The sequence below is a fragment of the Balaenoptera physalus genome (genome assembly GCF_965194825.1).
Source record: "Balaenoptera physalus genome assembly, chromosome: 8".
NCBI classification, from domain to species: domain Eukaryota; kingdom Metazoa; phylum Chordata; class Mammalia; order Artiodactyla; family Balaenopteridae; genus Balaenoptera; species Balaenoptera physalus.
The window spans coordinates 2154101-2170122 of NC_138887.1; the positions used below are offsets into that span (position 1 = coordinate 2154101).

General features: G+C 52.2%; 1 protein-coding gene across 5 annotated transcripts in view; it reads left to right on the forward strand.

The window, feature by feature from the left end:
• Positions 1 to 5398, forward strand: part of IKZF1 (IKAROS family zinc finger 1) — a 91615-nt gene extending 86217 nt beyond the window's left edge. For all 5 annotated transcript variants that reach the window (XM_082473262.1, XM_082473264.1, XM_082473265.1 and 2 more), the window contains one exon: positions 999 to 5398. In XM_082473262.1, the coding sequence (XP_082329388.1) occupies positions 999 to 1708 (710 nt within the window). In that variant the 3' untranslated portion in view covers positions 1709 to 5398. The remainder of the gene's footprint in view (positions 1 to 998) is intronic.
• The last annotated feature ends 10624 nt before the right edge of the window (positions 5399 to 16022 follow it).

Consider the following 16022-nt stretch of genomic DNA (forward strand, 5'->3'; position numbering starts at 1 on the left):
ATGGTTTCCTACTGAGCTTAGAACCAGTATATCGAGAAGGTGTATCTTCAAGTATATTCATTTTATTTCATTGTGAAAATTTATACTCGAAAGTTAATTACAAGAAGTCAGATCTTTTCTCAAATTTCCCCTTTCCAGGGGAAGCGAGCTCGCCACCTTCTACAAACCGTGGTATTAGATCTTAAGTTTCTTGAGGCTAAGCTTGCTGACAAGTCCTTGACACCAATTCCTCGGGCATCGTTCATGCTCAGTAATTTTTTGAAAGGACAAGTAAATGTCACCCCTGGGGCCTCCTCACTTTGCTCCCGGCTCTCCACCACGTGACTCTGCAGCACAGGCTCGGTGCTGTTAAGAGCTGAGAGGCGAGAGTGGAATTGGAGGCCAGGCAGGATGCGGAGGCCGGCCGTCTGATGATGCTTTTCACTCTCACGCAAGTCAGAGCCAGCTTCGTGCTACTGACAAGACTGATACCATTTCACTGTAAAGAATATACAGTTTTCGTATTTTTGATTAAGCCTTATTCTAGAGTATTAAAGATAGGAATTTAAAACATACAAGATAATATTATTTTAAATAAGTACATTGCATATTGTTGTAATCATATAATTATGTTTTAATTAAATAAATTTGATAAATTAAGCAGCCATGGTAAATTTCTTAGAACAGTATATTGAAAATACATCATTTAAATATTAATGTTAAATATAAAAACGTTTATAACATCCGGAGTAAAAGACACAAGTGTTGGTTTCCTCCGTTTGAATATATGCTGTTTAAATTGGCACACCATCCTTGGTTGCCCTACTCATTTACTGATCTGTCCAGACAAGTTGGTTTAAACGCCGACCCCGGGCAGAGCCCCGTGCCAGGTGCCCCGCAGGCAGAGATGTGTCAGCTCTCCCCCATGTTGGAGGTGCCCCCGCAGGTGTAGATGTCAGCTCTTGCCGCCGGGCGCGGAGGGAACCCGGGCCTCTCTGACTGTCCCCCGCTTCCCACAGGGGACAAGTGCCTGTCGGACCTGCCCTACGACGGCAGCGCCGGCTACGAGAAGGAGAACGAGATGATGCAGACGCACGTGATGGACCAGGCCATCAACAACGCCATCAGCTACCTGGGGGCCGAGTCGCTGCGCCCCCTGGTGCAGACGCCGCCGGGCAGCTCCGAGGTGGTCCCGGTGCTCAGCCCCATGTACCACCTCCACAAGCCCCACGCCGAGGGCCCCGCGCGCTCCAACCACTCGGCCCAGGACGGCGCCGTGGAGAACCTGCTGCTGCTCTCCAAGGCCAAGTCCGCGTCCTCCGAGCGGGAGGCGTCGCCGAGCAACAGCTGCCAAGACTCCACGGACACCGAAAGCAACACGGAGGAGCAGCGGGGCGGCCTCATCTACCTGACCAACCACTTCAACCCTCACGCGCGCAACGGCCTGTCCATCAAAGAGGAGCACGCGGCCTACGACGTGCTGCGCGCGGCCTCCGAGGGCCCCGCGGACGCGCTGCGCGTGATCGGCACGAGCGGGGAGCCCCTCAAGGTGTACAGGTGCGAACACTGTCGCGTGCTCTTCCTGGACCACGTCATGTACACCATCCACATGGGCTGCCACGGCTTCCGAGATCCCTTCGAGTGTAACATGTGCGGCTACCACAGCCAGGACCGCTACGAGTTCTCGTCCCACATCACACGGGGGGAGCACCGCTTCCACATGAGCTAAAGCACCCCCCGACCCCCGCCCGCGGACCGCGCCCCGCCCCCAGGAAGAGCCTCCAGGACCCGCGCCAGCCCCTGCGCGGGCAGCCGGGATGGACCGACTGCTGTGCTTTGACCTCTAGGTCGTGTTTCGTTTTGTTCTGAGTTGGTTGGCTTTTGAAAACAAGAAGTTTTTCTTGTTAGATGCTGGGTTCCATTCGGAGCCCCCGAAATGCTCTCTTACTAGACAATTCTGTAGACCGCTGGCTGAAGTCCCCTCCCCTGTTGCTGCCTAGAAATTGCTGTCCTCCAAATGATGGGTCATTTTCAGAGAGAATTTTATAAAAACAGGCGGAAGCCCCGGAAGGAATGAGCTGGTTCCGTGCTAAGCACGGGATTCATGCCCCAGATGGGGTTTCCGAGGTTCCAGGAGCCGTGGGCGCAGCCCCTGAGCTGCGGTCGTGAGCTGGCCCTGGGGGAGAGGTGCCGCTACAGCAGGGCCGGAAGCTGCGTGCGTCCAGGGCAGACAGGCCACAGGTTCTAAACAAAGATATGATTCTAAGTCAAGTTCTGCACATTGTTGGGGAAAAGTGACCATTGGGCAGAGGGAGGGAGGGATGGGAGAGCCTTTGGATTCATTCTCGATTTCCAGACCGTGAGGTTGCTCAGCCCACAGCTAAGGCTTCCGAGGCCTGTTGTCACGTGGGATGAACTCCTATTCCCCTGGGGCACCTGGGACTACTGTCCTCTGCTCCCTCATACCGGTACTTTTAAGGCCCCCCCCCCAAAATCTATCACTACATTTTTAACACCAGTCCTGAAATTTGAACCTTAATTCCTTTTGAAACGTTCAGATAATAAAATCCCCCAGAAACCAAAATTTTATTCTAAATTCCACACTCATTTCTTTGGTTCTGTACTCCTTCCCGGCTGGGTTCTACCTCTGACCAGAAGGCTATTTTCCCTGCAGAAGGCCCGTCCTAGACCTCATTTAATGTTTTGTTTGCAGACCCAGGCCTGGATTTCTTACCGTCAGTACATTTCTTACCCTGCTCGCTGTGTATATTATTCTCATTTTAAAATCCGTAAAAGAAGGATTCAGAATGACCCTTCATTTTTAGTTCAAGGAAGTTTGACAGGTGAAGTCCGGGAGATGCTGCTTACACACAACACCTATTTGTTTGAAACTAAACTCTCCAACCATCTGAAACTCTCTCCTGTAAGGACAGAGCTGCACCCTGCATCCACAAAGGCAGGACGCACCCGTCTGACTGGGGACCATCTCGTGACCAGAACTCGAGGTCCAACAGGACAGAGGCAGGTGGCCCCAGAGGTGCTCTGTGAAGCTCCACGAAGGTGTCCGTGGGTTCTAATCCCAACCAGGAAGGTAATGCTATCATTAAGGACACCCATCTCAACCATCTAGCAGGAAGGGCGTACAGTTTCAAATGTTTCCAGTGTTTGTCGTCACCAAAAATGTCCAAGGTGACCATGAAGAAACAGGAAAAATTGTGCACAAGCACCTCTGCATTTCATGTAAATCCTGAGTGCTTGGGCTCAGCTCTCTTGACATTTGGGGCTGGATACTCTGTTGCAGGGGATTCCCCTGGGCATCATAGGCTAACAGCATCCCTGGTCACTACCCGATAGATGCCAGTAAGACCCCGAGTTGACTACCAGAAATGTTCCCTGGGGAACAAGAGTTGCCCCTAGTGAAGAACACTGCTCTAAACGAATTCTATACCAGTCAAGGGTCTGGAGGCCTTCCAAAGGGTCTGGAAGGGTCTGGAAGGGCCTTCAAGGGTCTGGAAGCCCTGCAAGAATGTTCCCTGACAGCAGTCTGGAGCCTGACTCCTGTTCCTTTGGATTCATGATAAATTCTATCAACGAATTATCCCTCTTCAGTCTTCAGAAACATACCCTCTCAGGTGCATTTGAGTTTTCTGGAAAGGATGGCGTCCCAGCATCCTTGAGGCGTGGGGTTCTTTGCTTACAGAACCGCATGACATTTTGAACCTGAAAGTAGACAAAGTTGTAATAATTTGGGCAGTGACACACTGATGCGCTGGGTGAAGGGGCAGAGGGAGACTCTGGGCTGTGGGCAGTGTTAGTTCCATTTGCAGATACAGAGACAGATCCACCTCATCCCCAAGAACATATGTATTCAAGGTGAGAGACTGCTTAGATTTCCAGTTTGTAGGCCAAGTTCACCTGCCCTGTTCTTTCCCATCCAGCCCCACAGGGTCCATTGGCTGAACGGAGTTATTTTTCCCTGTGACTTCAAACAAAGCTGGACCCACCACTGTAAATAGTGGCTACAGGAGTTCTTTTCTCCAGGGCTTTCCCCTCCCTCTCTCTGCCTTTTATAGCCAATATAACTGTTTATTTACACACCTTTTGTTGTGGTTTTCTATTGTAACACCATTTTTCTTTCAAACTATTGTATTTAAAGTAAGGTTTCATATAATGTCAACAAGTAATTAAATTATGTTTGAAAAGCGGCCATGTTCTGTACCGAAAGCTGTTAACGTTTTCCTCCTAGCTGGTAAAAGTAGGATTTTGCATGATCTCACTCCCTTTTGTTCTGTGGTTTGTTCTGCTGTTTGATGGTGTGAGTGTGTGTCTCGGGGACCGTCATGGATGCACTAGGTTTCGTGCACTCTCGTTGCATTGCAAATAAATATCAACCAAAGGAGGGGCACCAGTAGCAGGAGGATTCGTTGATCACAAGGAGAAATCCCTGTTTGGAGTTCCTGCCCCTCCCTGTCACCCAGCTTCCCTCCACGCGAAACACCTGGATGCCTGCTCCTTACCCAGGTCTTCCTGCATCACGTACCTTAAAGCATGGGCTTGTCCTAGTTGAAGAGTCACTAAAAAGAATTGTGTTACCATTGCTTTATTGCCCAAGGGCATGTCCCAGCACCCAGCGCTTCAGATACCCGCACGTTTCACTTCCAATTCAGAATCAACCGCAGAATGAAATCTCAGAATCTTCACTGAGAAAGACAGCTACCTGTTATGGAGATGTGAGTTCTTTTTCTTTCTTTTCTATTTTTGTGCTTTTTTCTTGTTTTGTTTTGATTGTGACTCTTAGAGTGTCATCTTCTTGCCGAAACAAAAGCGAAATGGAATGAACTGCTGTAGACAAGTCATGAAGCAAATGTATTTCTCTCTCTTGCACTTCTTAAGTTCCAGCAATAATGAAGGGTCACCACTACTCAAAACCCAGATCCCACTCCTTCAGTTCAGTGTGTGTGTGTGTGTGTGTGTGTGTGTGTGTGTGTGTTTTACTTTAAAATGAAACAAAATTAGAGTTATTTAAGATATACAGACATCAGAAAAAAAAAAAGCACACAGGCTGTTGGTGCCATAGCATTCACTGTGAACCCATGTAACCAGATATGAATATGCAATCTTGTTTCCAATACTTTCTGATACACTTTTTTACAATGTTGTGTGTGATGACTGTTCAGGGTTCAATTTGTTTGTATCTAACGCAGCTTTAGGTGTTCGGCTGCCATTCTGGCAGTTACATGTACAGGATTGTAAATGGGAAAATGCAGTTGTATTTCCAATCTGCCTCTATGACGATGTTAAATTATTTCTGTTTTGCTGTGAACAAGGGGTGTACCCCTGGAGGAATAGAGTATCCTTTTGTACACATTTTGAAATGCTTCCTCTGTAGTGATAGAACAAATAAATGCAACAAATACTCTGTCTGCCCTATCCTGTGAAGCCCACGCTAGTCTGAGAGAAGGTCCTGCAGAGCTGCCGCCTGCTGCAGACCCGCTCCAGGTCGGAGGAGACAGAGGTGGGCTTGGGGGCGGGTTCAATACAAGTTGGGATCATATGTGAGCATCTGCATACGACATTGCTGCTGGTGCATCAGTTCACTTCAGCAGACTGACACCCTCTGCCCCCCGGGCCCAGCTGTGCTGGACTTAGGGCACTTGTGGGTCTGAGGGTAGGTAGAAGTCGTGAGCAACAAGACCTACATCCCTGGCTCTTCGTAGTGCAGTGCTTAATGCCGCGAGCAGCAGGCCCGTGGCCCGGGGAGCCCAGAGGCAGTGACCGACCGCAGTGACCGCCCGGTGGCACTCTCCCTGCAGAGCTGCACACTTAGGGCAGGGGCGCTCCAGCTCTGCCGCAGACCCGCACTGCTGCAGACACTCTCGGTGGTGAAAACCCTCTGGCCCTTTTGGACAACTAGCCAGACATCCTATGGGTTCAGATCTACTAAACAAGGTGAAGTGACCAAGTTTCCATGGTCCAACATTTGACCCAAATGGGGCGAAACTTTAATGAAATCCGTAGACTGTACTGTTTCACATCAGGCTCTGGCATCAGGGGCTTTTCATAAGTGGTGTTGGCTGAGGCAGCATCCTTCAAAGGAAGCTCCCATGGTGAATGCCTCCTTAGGTTACAGCACTGAAAGAGCGCGTGAGTTCTGAAAGAGCGTGTGGCTTACAGAGACGTGATGACACACCCATTGCCAGATCCATCCCACCGTTTCACAGCTATGTCCTGTCATTCCTCAGTGATCACAGGTCCAAAAAATAAAGAATGCCTGCATTAACTCAGAAGTGACCTAGGCTCAACCTAAGGAGAAAAAGTGACTCAAAAGTGTGGGGTTTGACCGTGAGAGTGAGGACCCTGGGCGAGTTTGTGTACATCTTACAAATCTTAACGAGTGTGTGCGGAAGGGATCTGAGGAGAGCAGCTGCCTGCCCTCCTCTCTCCAGCCTCCCTGGTGCCTGTCGACTGAGCATGGGGGGTGGGGGTGGGACATCCGTCCTGGATCCCGGGACGTTGTGACGAGTGAGGGTGAGCTTTCAAACACCCACTTCAAGAGCCACTAGCAAGACGAGACTTCATTTCTTGGTTTTCACTACCTTTTATTCTATTTGAGTCCTCCTAAGAATGATTATTCTCAGCATGTCTTTCTGATGCTCTAAACCATCGTTCCCATTAACCTTCCTCCGGGCCCCTGCGAACTTGTGATGAGTCAGTGGTATATCCACTCCATGCGCCCAACCCGGTGGGCCCCACTCTGGGGAGCCTGACCTGGAGGGTGTCCCCTTCTTGGGGTGACGGTGAGGACCAGAGCATTTCACCTCCACACCTGGGAGGGAGTGGAGTCAGCATCGGTCTGCCTGGTTGGCCCCAGGAGGACTGCACCTGATTCCAGGTGGATGCAGCAAGGTTCGAAGAGCCGGTGGCCAGCACGGAGGGCCCGGAAGAAGCTGAGTGGAGGAAGCGAGGTATGGACGCAGCTCTCACACCTGACACTGTTCCCAGCGCACCTGGAACAGCCTGGCGCGTGCTGGACAGCTCCCTCTCTGATGATCCCCCTGGGGCAGCCCTGGAGGTTTCTTGCACGCGATTTATCATTCCCCCCCGCCCCGCACCCCCTGGAAACAGCTGCTCATCTGCAGTCCATTCTATCCCTGATGAGTGCTGTGCTATATTTTAAATATTAGTGTGAAATCTGGGGAGCTAAACCTCAGAACTCGGGGTTCAGATGCCAAAGATTTCTGATCCCATTTCCAATTAATTGGTCCTATTTGCTATCAAAATAAAACGTCTTGGTGGTTCTGTGACTCCTTGGTGAGGTTGTGCATTCTCATTAAAAGCACGCGCATTCTCAAGGAACAGGATCCCTTGGACATTGCCAAAAGTCTTGTTTTTTTCGTATGGCCACCTCTCAACTCCAAACACAGAGCAGAGCTCCAAACAGACATCTAGGAGCTGGGAAATCTGTTGAACATTCGGAAGAAGTTCTCAGACCACTGACACAGGAGTTCAATATTCCTCCAAAGCCCAGGGCATCGCTCTGAACCCCGCTGGCCTTTCTCTGCCACCAGAACCCAGAGCAGCAGCCCTGGCACAGCTGTTGAGCAGGGGTGGAGCCCGAGTGCTGCCTATGTAGCATCGATCTTCTCTGCCTTTCCCCAGAGAACCCAGGAACGAGGGGGAAATGGATTCCCTTGGCTCCTGGAATAACAATTCTGCCTCACAGCCAGGCTGCCGTCCTCCCACTGGCCTCTCCCATCATTAACCCAAATTCCCAGTTCCTGGCTCAAGGCTGCCTCTGGACTCCCTAAACCACACCAACTTCCCCAGGCCCCAGGGCTTCCAAAAATCCCCCATGACCCTGGTTCTCAAAGGCAGCTCAGAATCACCTGGCTGGTTTTTTAAAATGCAGTTTCCAGAGACCCACTCCTGACCGTGCTGGAGCTGGAGGTCTGCGTGGAGCCCACCCACCAGGTGTGGGACCAGCTCCCCAAGTCCGGATAAGCTGACTCCCCCCAGCCCTCTCCCCGCTCAAGGCAGGTACAGCCTTAACCCTCTCCTCCAGCTCAACCACCCCCCTCTTTTTTGACAGAGGAAGAAAATTAATAATTATTAATAAAAATTAATAATTATTAAAAATTAATAATGTCTCTCTCTTCCCCCTCTTATGTTTGAAACAACTCAGATATAGACAAGAGAGTCAGAGAGTAGGAAGTCAAAACCCTATCCGTGCTACCCATAAAAACCTAGATTAGAGGACACGGCTTCAGTGCATGGACCACAGCGGGCTTGCAAACCTCAGGCCGACTTGCTCTTCTGGATGCAGGCAGGATTTAAACTCGGGCACACCCTGAAGAGGCTCAGCCCCTACCCTGCAAGAAAGGGGAGGGGGACCAGAGCCCACATCCTGCAGGCAGCAGACCCCAGGAAAGCAGCAGAAAGCAAGCTCAGTTCCTGCAGCCAGACAAGTGTGGAAAGGTAGAGAAGCAGGTGCAGGCGAGCCACTGGAGACAGAGAAGAGAGGGATGTAGTGGGAACCAGGGAGAGCGATGGGAGGGCCAGGCAGCAGTCCCGGCAGGAGAGACACGGCTGTAACCTGTACAGCAGCGGGGCTGGAGCAGAGCAGAGAGGGGAGGACATGAATCTCTGCCACTGGAATGCAATCTCCAGGAACAGGGACAGTTTTTTGTAATTTACTGTCATATCCTCAGTGTCAAGAAGAGTACCTGGCACATAGAAGGTGCTTGCTATTGTCTGAATGTTTGTGTCCCCCCAGAATTCAGATGCAGAAATCCTATGCCCCCGAAGGTGAAGGTAGTTGAATGTGGACCTTTGGCGGGTGATGAGGTCATATGGGTGATGCCCTTGTGATGGGATTAGCGCCCTTATAAAGAGGCTTCAAGGAGCTCCCTCACCCTTTCGAATGTGAGCGCACAGTGAGAAGTCTGCCACCCGGGAGGGGGTCCTCACCCGACCCTGATCTCAGACGTCCAGCTTCCAGAACTGGGGGAAATAAATTGCTGTTGTTTGTAAACCATTCAGTCTTTGGCATTTTGTTATAGCAGCTCACAGACTGAGACGGAGGTCAATAAACGTGTGCATAATCATCTACTGAAGATGATTAAAGCGACTGCACATGAAGGAATCATGAGGCATTGACCCCAAGTCTTCAGTCCTATATGAACAGTTAGTAGGGGGGCTGGGCAGAGGGATTGGGGAAGGAAGCTCGGTTTTGTTTAATTGAAGCCATTGGATGACAAGAGTAGGTCAGCTGTGAAGACAGGTCAGAGTGTGAGAGTCATGTGGACAACAGCGAGGAAAGCGGGACGGACACAGGAAGGTGCCTGAGGGGAGAGCCAGGTGGGTGGGTGGGTGGGGACACTTTGGAACTGCAGAGGGAAGAGGGTGGTCGTTCCAGACAGAAGGAGAGCCCACTGAGTCCAGCACCTGGGTCTCCTCTGTGACGGAGAGGCCAGAAAGCAGGTGCAATAAAGCAGCTGAGATGAGGAGGAGGCTGTGTGTCCAGGACTCTGGCAGTGACGCGTGGCAGGTCGGGCAGGTGGGTTCAAGAGGCAAGGATGGGCGGAGGACGGCTGGGACCCGAGATGCTGGCAGAGGGGAAATGGGGACTGCCTGCAGCACGGGCCTCAGGCCTCAGCTGGGACCTGACGCTTCAAAAATGCCAAGTACTGGGCTGAACTTTCCTAAGGAGGAAGGCAAAAACCTCAGTGTGAAGTCCCCTCACTTTTTCTGCTTTTTGGCAAAGCCAAGGACAGGAACAAGGCACCATCCCTGCGCCATGTCTCCTGTGGCCACCCTATTCTGGGGCCCTGGGCACCCCTGGGGAGCCGGCCCCACGTCCCTCCCCAACTCAAGCAGCTCGTGCCCCCCTTCCCTGGCAGCGGGGTGCCGCCCCGGCAGAGCAGATGGGCTGTGGGTGCCCGGGGGATCGCAGGACCGGAAGCAGATGCGGCCACCGTGGTCCCCTGTGCACAACTGGGACCCAGCCGCTTGGGGAGGACATTTGCATAAGGATAATTTGGTACCAAAGCTGTCCCCTGAAGTGAACTGCCTGGATCTCGGTACAGTTAACAAATTTCACTTCTTCTTTCCCATGTTTTGTCAAGCCAACTAGATACGACATTCAGTGTGTGAATTGTCCAAAGATGTCTTCTTTCTCCCTGCGTGAGTCAGGCCTCCTCCCTCTCCCCCGCTTACTCCCCCAGGGTCCCCTCCCCGGCTGGCCCACGGCCCCCGTGGGCAACCCAGCAGTGCCCCCTGCCCACCCAGAACCTCGCTCCCTCTCAAAGGGACCCCGTGGCAGGGCCCCAGGTTCCTGGCAGCAGCTCCTCCTGGACACCTCACCCCATCCCCACACCTGCGGCTGCATCATCCCTCCCGCTTCCTGTGGGCAAGGGCAGGCGAGGCCCCACAGCAAGGCGGGCGTGCGGTTTCAGGCCCTCAGTTCGATTCCCCTTTCAGGGCCCTCCTCCCTTTTGGGCACTGCCCTCCACAAAACCCGCCGTGGCTCCCCCTGCCCACACCCAGACCCCACCCCTTAAGGCATCACAATTCCTTTTCTAAGTTGCCTTTGTACCATCTTACAAGAAAGCAATCATATGTGTATATCCACTGCTACAAAAATAAAATAGGCATGGGTATGAGCTCAGGGGTCTGTTGCCATCACCGAGGGCCTGGAGGTCAGGGAGACGGGTCTGGGGTTCAAGTCCACTCCCTCCAGAATGGCATCCAGCCTGATCAAGACCTGACCCCCGGCATCTCTCCAGGCTCCTTCCAACCTTCAAGGCAGCCTGGTACCCAGGCTCCCTCTCACCACGGTCCCGCTGGCCCTGGGATGCCCCCCAAGCCTTGCCGGCTGCCGAACTAGGTGTGTGACAAGGCTGAACACTTGTCCCTGGCTAATTTTTGGAGTTTTCTCAAGGCCAGTTCTCTGGGTTCCTGGAGCAGCACGTTTAAGTCTGTGTCAGGGCCCTCACGGTGCTGTGTTAAGTGCCAACCTCCCCCGTCGGACTATGAGTCGGGGGTCTTACCTCATCACCCCCAAACCTCCAATCCAAGCTGGGGTCATGCCCCTGTGGCCCCAGGAGTGGCACGTGGCATGTAGGATGGACTCTCCTCCCCTGCTCCTGGAAGTCTGTGAAGTCTTATCTCACCCAAGATGATGGCCTGGACCCCAGCCCACGGCTCTTCCTTCTGAAGCCCCCTCCCATCTTTCCACTTGCTTCAGGGCCAGCGTCATCTCCCCAGAGAAAGGCAGGAGGCAATGGGACACAGGGCCCAAGCCCCTGGGGTCTCCAGGAGGGTCCTCTCTCGTGGGTGCTGGTGTTCAGGCCCTGGCAGGGGGGTCTGGTCCAGGGGGCAGGCTGAGCAGCCCTGGGGGGACGCTGCTGTCAGGGAGCAGGAAGGACTGGAGGCAGGGCAGCCAGTTTCCACTGACCACGTGCGTCTCAGCTGAGTCAGGAGAGACAGAGGCAGAAAGAGAAGAAACAGAAACGCTCGATAAAAACCAGAGACGGCAGAAGGAGTGGAAGACAGTTAAAGTTTTAAAAAAGAAGAGGAACAAGGGCAACAAACAGAGCACAGTAACAAATGTGGTGGATACTAATCCAACTGTATCAATCCTCGTCTTAAATGTCATTGATCTAAATGCACCAATGAAAACACAGCGACTGTCAGGGTGGATCCACAGACAAGACCCAACTACACGTCGTCCATGAGAAATTCACTTTAAATATAAGACACATAGATTGAAGTGAAGGGATGAAGAAGGACACACCCTGCTAACACCGGTCGGAGGAAAGCAGGAGCAGCCTATATTATGTTCAGACACGGTGGACTTCAGAGCCAGGGAAATTACCAGGGGTAAAGAGGGGCCTTGTGTCATGATAAAGGGGTCAGTTCTCTGGGAGGACATAACAATTCTTAACGTGTATGCACCTAAAAGCAGAGCATCCAAATATGCCGTAGAACCACAAGGAGAAATAGACAAATCCACTCACGGTTGGAGACGTCAACACCCTCCGTCGGAAACAGACAGATCCAGCAGACGGAAAACCAAGAAGGCCGGGGCTGATCGGAAAGACAGAAGGTGTTTGGGTGAAGAAAGGTGTGAAGGAACTTGGGGCAGAGGGACAGGTGAGCACAGGTCTAGAGGCCAGAACATGGCCATGTGTTTGGGGACGGCCATGCCATTGAGTTTGGCCAGAGGGACCCAGAATGGCTTTTGGGGTCTGCAGCCTCCGTGGTGCTGAGGGGCCAGCCCACTGGGGGGTGCAGCAGGAAGTGGGGCATCCACACTGAGCCTGAGAAGGGCCTTCTCAATGTTAAGCAGAGGCTTGGGGAAAGAAGCAGGAAACGAGCCCCCGTCCTGGTCCTGGAACTGCCCAGCTGTCAAGGGACTTTGGAGGAAGGGCGGGAGTGGGGGTGGGCAGCAGCTTCAGGTAGTGAAACTAAGGCCAGGGAAGCAGAGAGACTTCTTCAAGGTGACAGAGAGTCACCCCTGAACCACACTTCCCGACGCCCCTTATGCCCAAACACACAGTCCCTGAATGACTATTTCTCTAGGAAAAAGAATAATACTGCAGGGCAATGCGGACAGCAATCCTGAAACAAAGGTGTCGCTATCCCCGTGCCCTAGAGACGATGTGCAAGAGGCTTAGAGGGTCCCCACCTGGCCTGGGGTCCCCCAGCTGGGGGGAGCTGTCACCCTGCCACGAGGCCGTGGGGCAGCTCAGACTCCTGGTGACCTGGGCTGGAACTCGTGTACAACAGGATCGTGTTAAACCACCAGAAAGGAACACAGGTAACAGTGTCTTACCCTGAGGATTACTTGGTCACTGCCACGCACTCTGGGTGGTGCACGCCCAGCCCCATGCAGGCTGTGTACTGAGAGATTAAACACAGAGCAGCCGAAAAGGCGCACGGAAACAAAGGCGCACAGAAACAAAGAGCTATTCTGCTTCTCGCCTGTTTGCTTCGAGAAGCAGGGCATCCTTTTCCACACCTGCAGCATGGAAATGCCAGAACAGAGGATTGATATCCTTCCCCAAAGAGAGGTTCTACGCAGAACGACGCCGTTCCACACGTTAGCCGTCAGCCACCCCGGCGATTTAAACTTAAAGTCATCAGAACTATATAAATTAGAAAATTCAGCCTGTCCGTTGCAATAGCCTCATTCTAAGTGCTCCATAAGCCACGTGGGGCTTGTGGCTGCCATGCTGGACAGAGCAGATAGGAAAGCTCTCCATCGCAGGGGCAGCTCTGTCCCAGGGTGCCGAGCAGCCCCTCAGCGTCCAGCGCCTGGAGGGGGACACCTTAACTCCCTCTCCCCAAAAAACCATGGGTTCCCAGCTTGTTCCTGAGGAAGCCTGCCCTGGGGTACCGAATCCTGAAGGCTGCCGTCAATATCCAAATTATGCAGCAACTTTCACTTCCCCTTGGGGAACCAGGCCTCCCACTCTGCCAGCAGGGACACCGCATTTGCCCGAGACCATGTGCCTTTAATAAAGCAGGCTCCCAGGCCCTTCAAGGTGTCTCTGGGGTAGGGCTGCTCTTCCCCGATGCCCCACGGGTATCTCCCAGACTTTCGCCCTGCTTCCCCTGGGTCTGTGCCCCGGCGGCTCCTCCGGTGACCCCCAGTCCCCTCCTGGCAGCGGCGACCTGCTGAGCAGCCGCGGGAGGGTGGGATTTCCAGCAAATAGGGAAGGACTCTGACGCCCTGCTGGTAGATTCTTGCAGGACCATTCTCCTCTCAGGAGAAAAAGAGGAAAAAAAGGCAAATCACTTTCCTCTTGCTTCTGCTTCTCCTCAATAAACTGCTTGTCTCATTTCCTTTGCAGTTAGAGAAATGTTCCTCGTGAAAGCGATTTCCACACATCCACACGCTGTGCCACCCAGGCCTCCAGGAGGGATTTGCATGGCAGTTGCCTCCCCAGGCCTGGCTCCCCTATCCCTGGACTTTGGCTAAAGTCCTTGCATCTCTGTTGGAAGACAAACGCCAGCTCGAACCATCCAGCTCTTCCTTTGATGGTGTGTGCTCATCTCCGCTGGACTCCAGGGTGGGACGGGACGCAGCTCTGGGAGCTCTGGAAGGTTTCACCCGAGAACTGGGGGCCTCCCAGGGTGGACCGCGGCCACGTCAGCCAGCAGCAGCCTCCCGAAGGCCCAGGCCTCTCTGTGGCCCTGCTGCAAATGGACAAAATCAAGGCCTCTGTGTGTGTTGGGTGGCTGCGGGGACCCCTTGGTTAGCAACCCACTCTAACCTGCCTCCTCTGTAACAATCAAGATTGAAAATACTCGTCCTGAGAGCAGAGGGAGGGGTTCAGGGAGACGCTAGACGTCAAGAGAGTACGTGTGCACTGCCCTCCCAGGGAGCCATTCCGTGTGTGTGTGTGTGTGTGTGTGTTCAGTGTCTGGGCTGAGGACCTGGGGACATTCTGGTAGGCGACAGAGCTGGGAAAGCACAGAGGCTGGAAGGGTGGAAGGAACCGACTGCCCGCCTTCCCCCATCTCCACCGGTTCACACGTCTGCTTGGCCCAGGAAAGAACAGGTCCCTTGGAAGGGACTCGAGGCCCTTTCTGTGTACACAGAAGCCAGCATCAGTAAAGCAATCCAGCTGGAAATCTCCCAGTAACACTATAGGCCAGAGCATTTTTAAAAGCCAATTCAGTAAGCATAGTTTGTTTTTAATTTAAATACAAAAGGGAAGAAACTCAATATTTGAGTTTTGTGGCAAACTAGCTGAACATTCTCTAACATCTGAGTTGGAATTCCTTAAAATAGTATCAAACTTCAAATGGAAAGACAAATACCATATGATATCGCTTATATGTGGAATCTAATTTAAAAAATGATACCAATGAACTTGTTTACAAAACAGAAATGGACTCACAGATCTCAAAATCAAATTGATGGTTACCGAAAGGGAAACGTAGGAGGTGGGGGAAGTGATAACTTAGGAGATTGGGGTTGACACATACACACACTGCTATGTGTAAAATAGATACCTAATAAGGACCTGCTGTAGAGCACAGGGAGTTCTGCTCAATACTCTGTAACAACTTATATGGGAAAAGAATCTGAAAAAGAATAGATACATTGTATACCTATAACTGAAGTACTATGCTGTACACCTGAAACTAACACAACATTGTAAATCAACTATACTCCAATAAAAATTAAAAAATAAAACAAAAAAGAGCTCACAAATGAAATTTAAAACAAACAAAAAAAGGCAAAGGGCTGGATACAGCCAACTCCAGAGCCCACCCAGAGCCCCAGGGAAAGCGGGAGACGCGCGCCCCCTAGTGGTAAAGGCAGAGAGTGCAGCCGCCAACCCCCTGCTTGCAGGACCGGGTCTCACAGCACCTGCCAGGGGAGAGCGTTTCTGCCCCCTGAGCCCAGCTGGCCACTGCGACAAGGACAAACGGAGCCCTGAGGCAGTGAAAACTGAACTGGTCACTTAGCATGTTAAGGCTGGAAATGTGTTCTCTAAGTATCGTTAGCTTATAGTTTGATGTTCAATACCCTTAAAATCTTGTATTCAGAGGTTATGCCCCCTGAAATCACTTCTGGCATAAACTGTCAACACCAAGTGCAGGGACCTCCCCAGAGGGGGGGTCCTCACTCTAGCCCAGAACTCTTCTAACTTGCTGGGTGCTCCTATCCGACCCCTACCTGGGATCCCACCTCGACCTCTGTGGAGCTTCCCCCTGGTCTGAGCAAGGGGTCTCGGGAGCTCACCTGCTCAGGAGTGATTCTTCTTTCCACTGGCCCTTCACCCGGGGCCTCCGGGTCCCTGGAACCAAGATACCTGATGTCTGTAGGGAAGGAAAAATTGGCCTCTACCCACGTAAGTTCAGTGGCTGAGTCTGTGAAATAAGCTAACAATAGGTCAACAGGAGAAAAGGCACACAATTTTATTTGGTGTTAAAAGTTTTACGTGGCACAAGGGACTTCATAGAAAGGAGAGAACCACCCCCCAAGAAACAGTGAGGCTTGGGGGCTGTTGAACCATCCACACAAA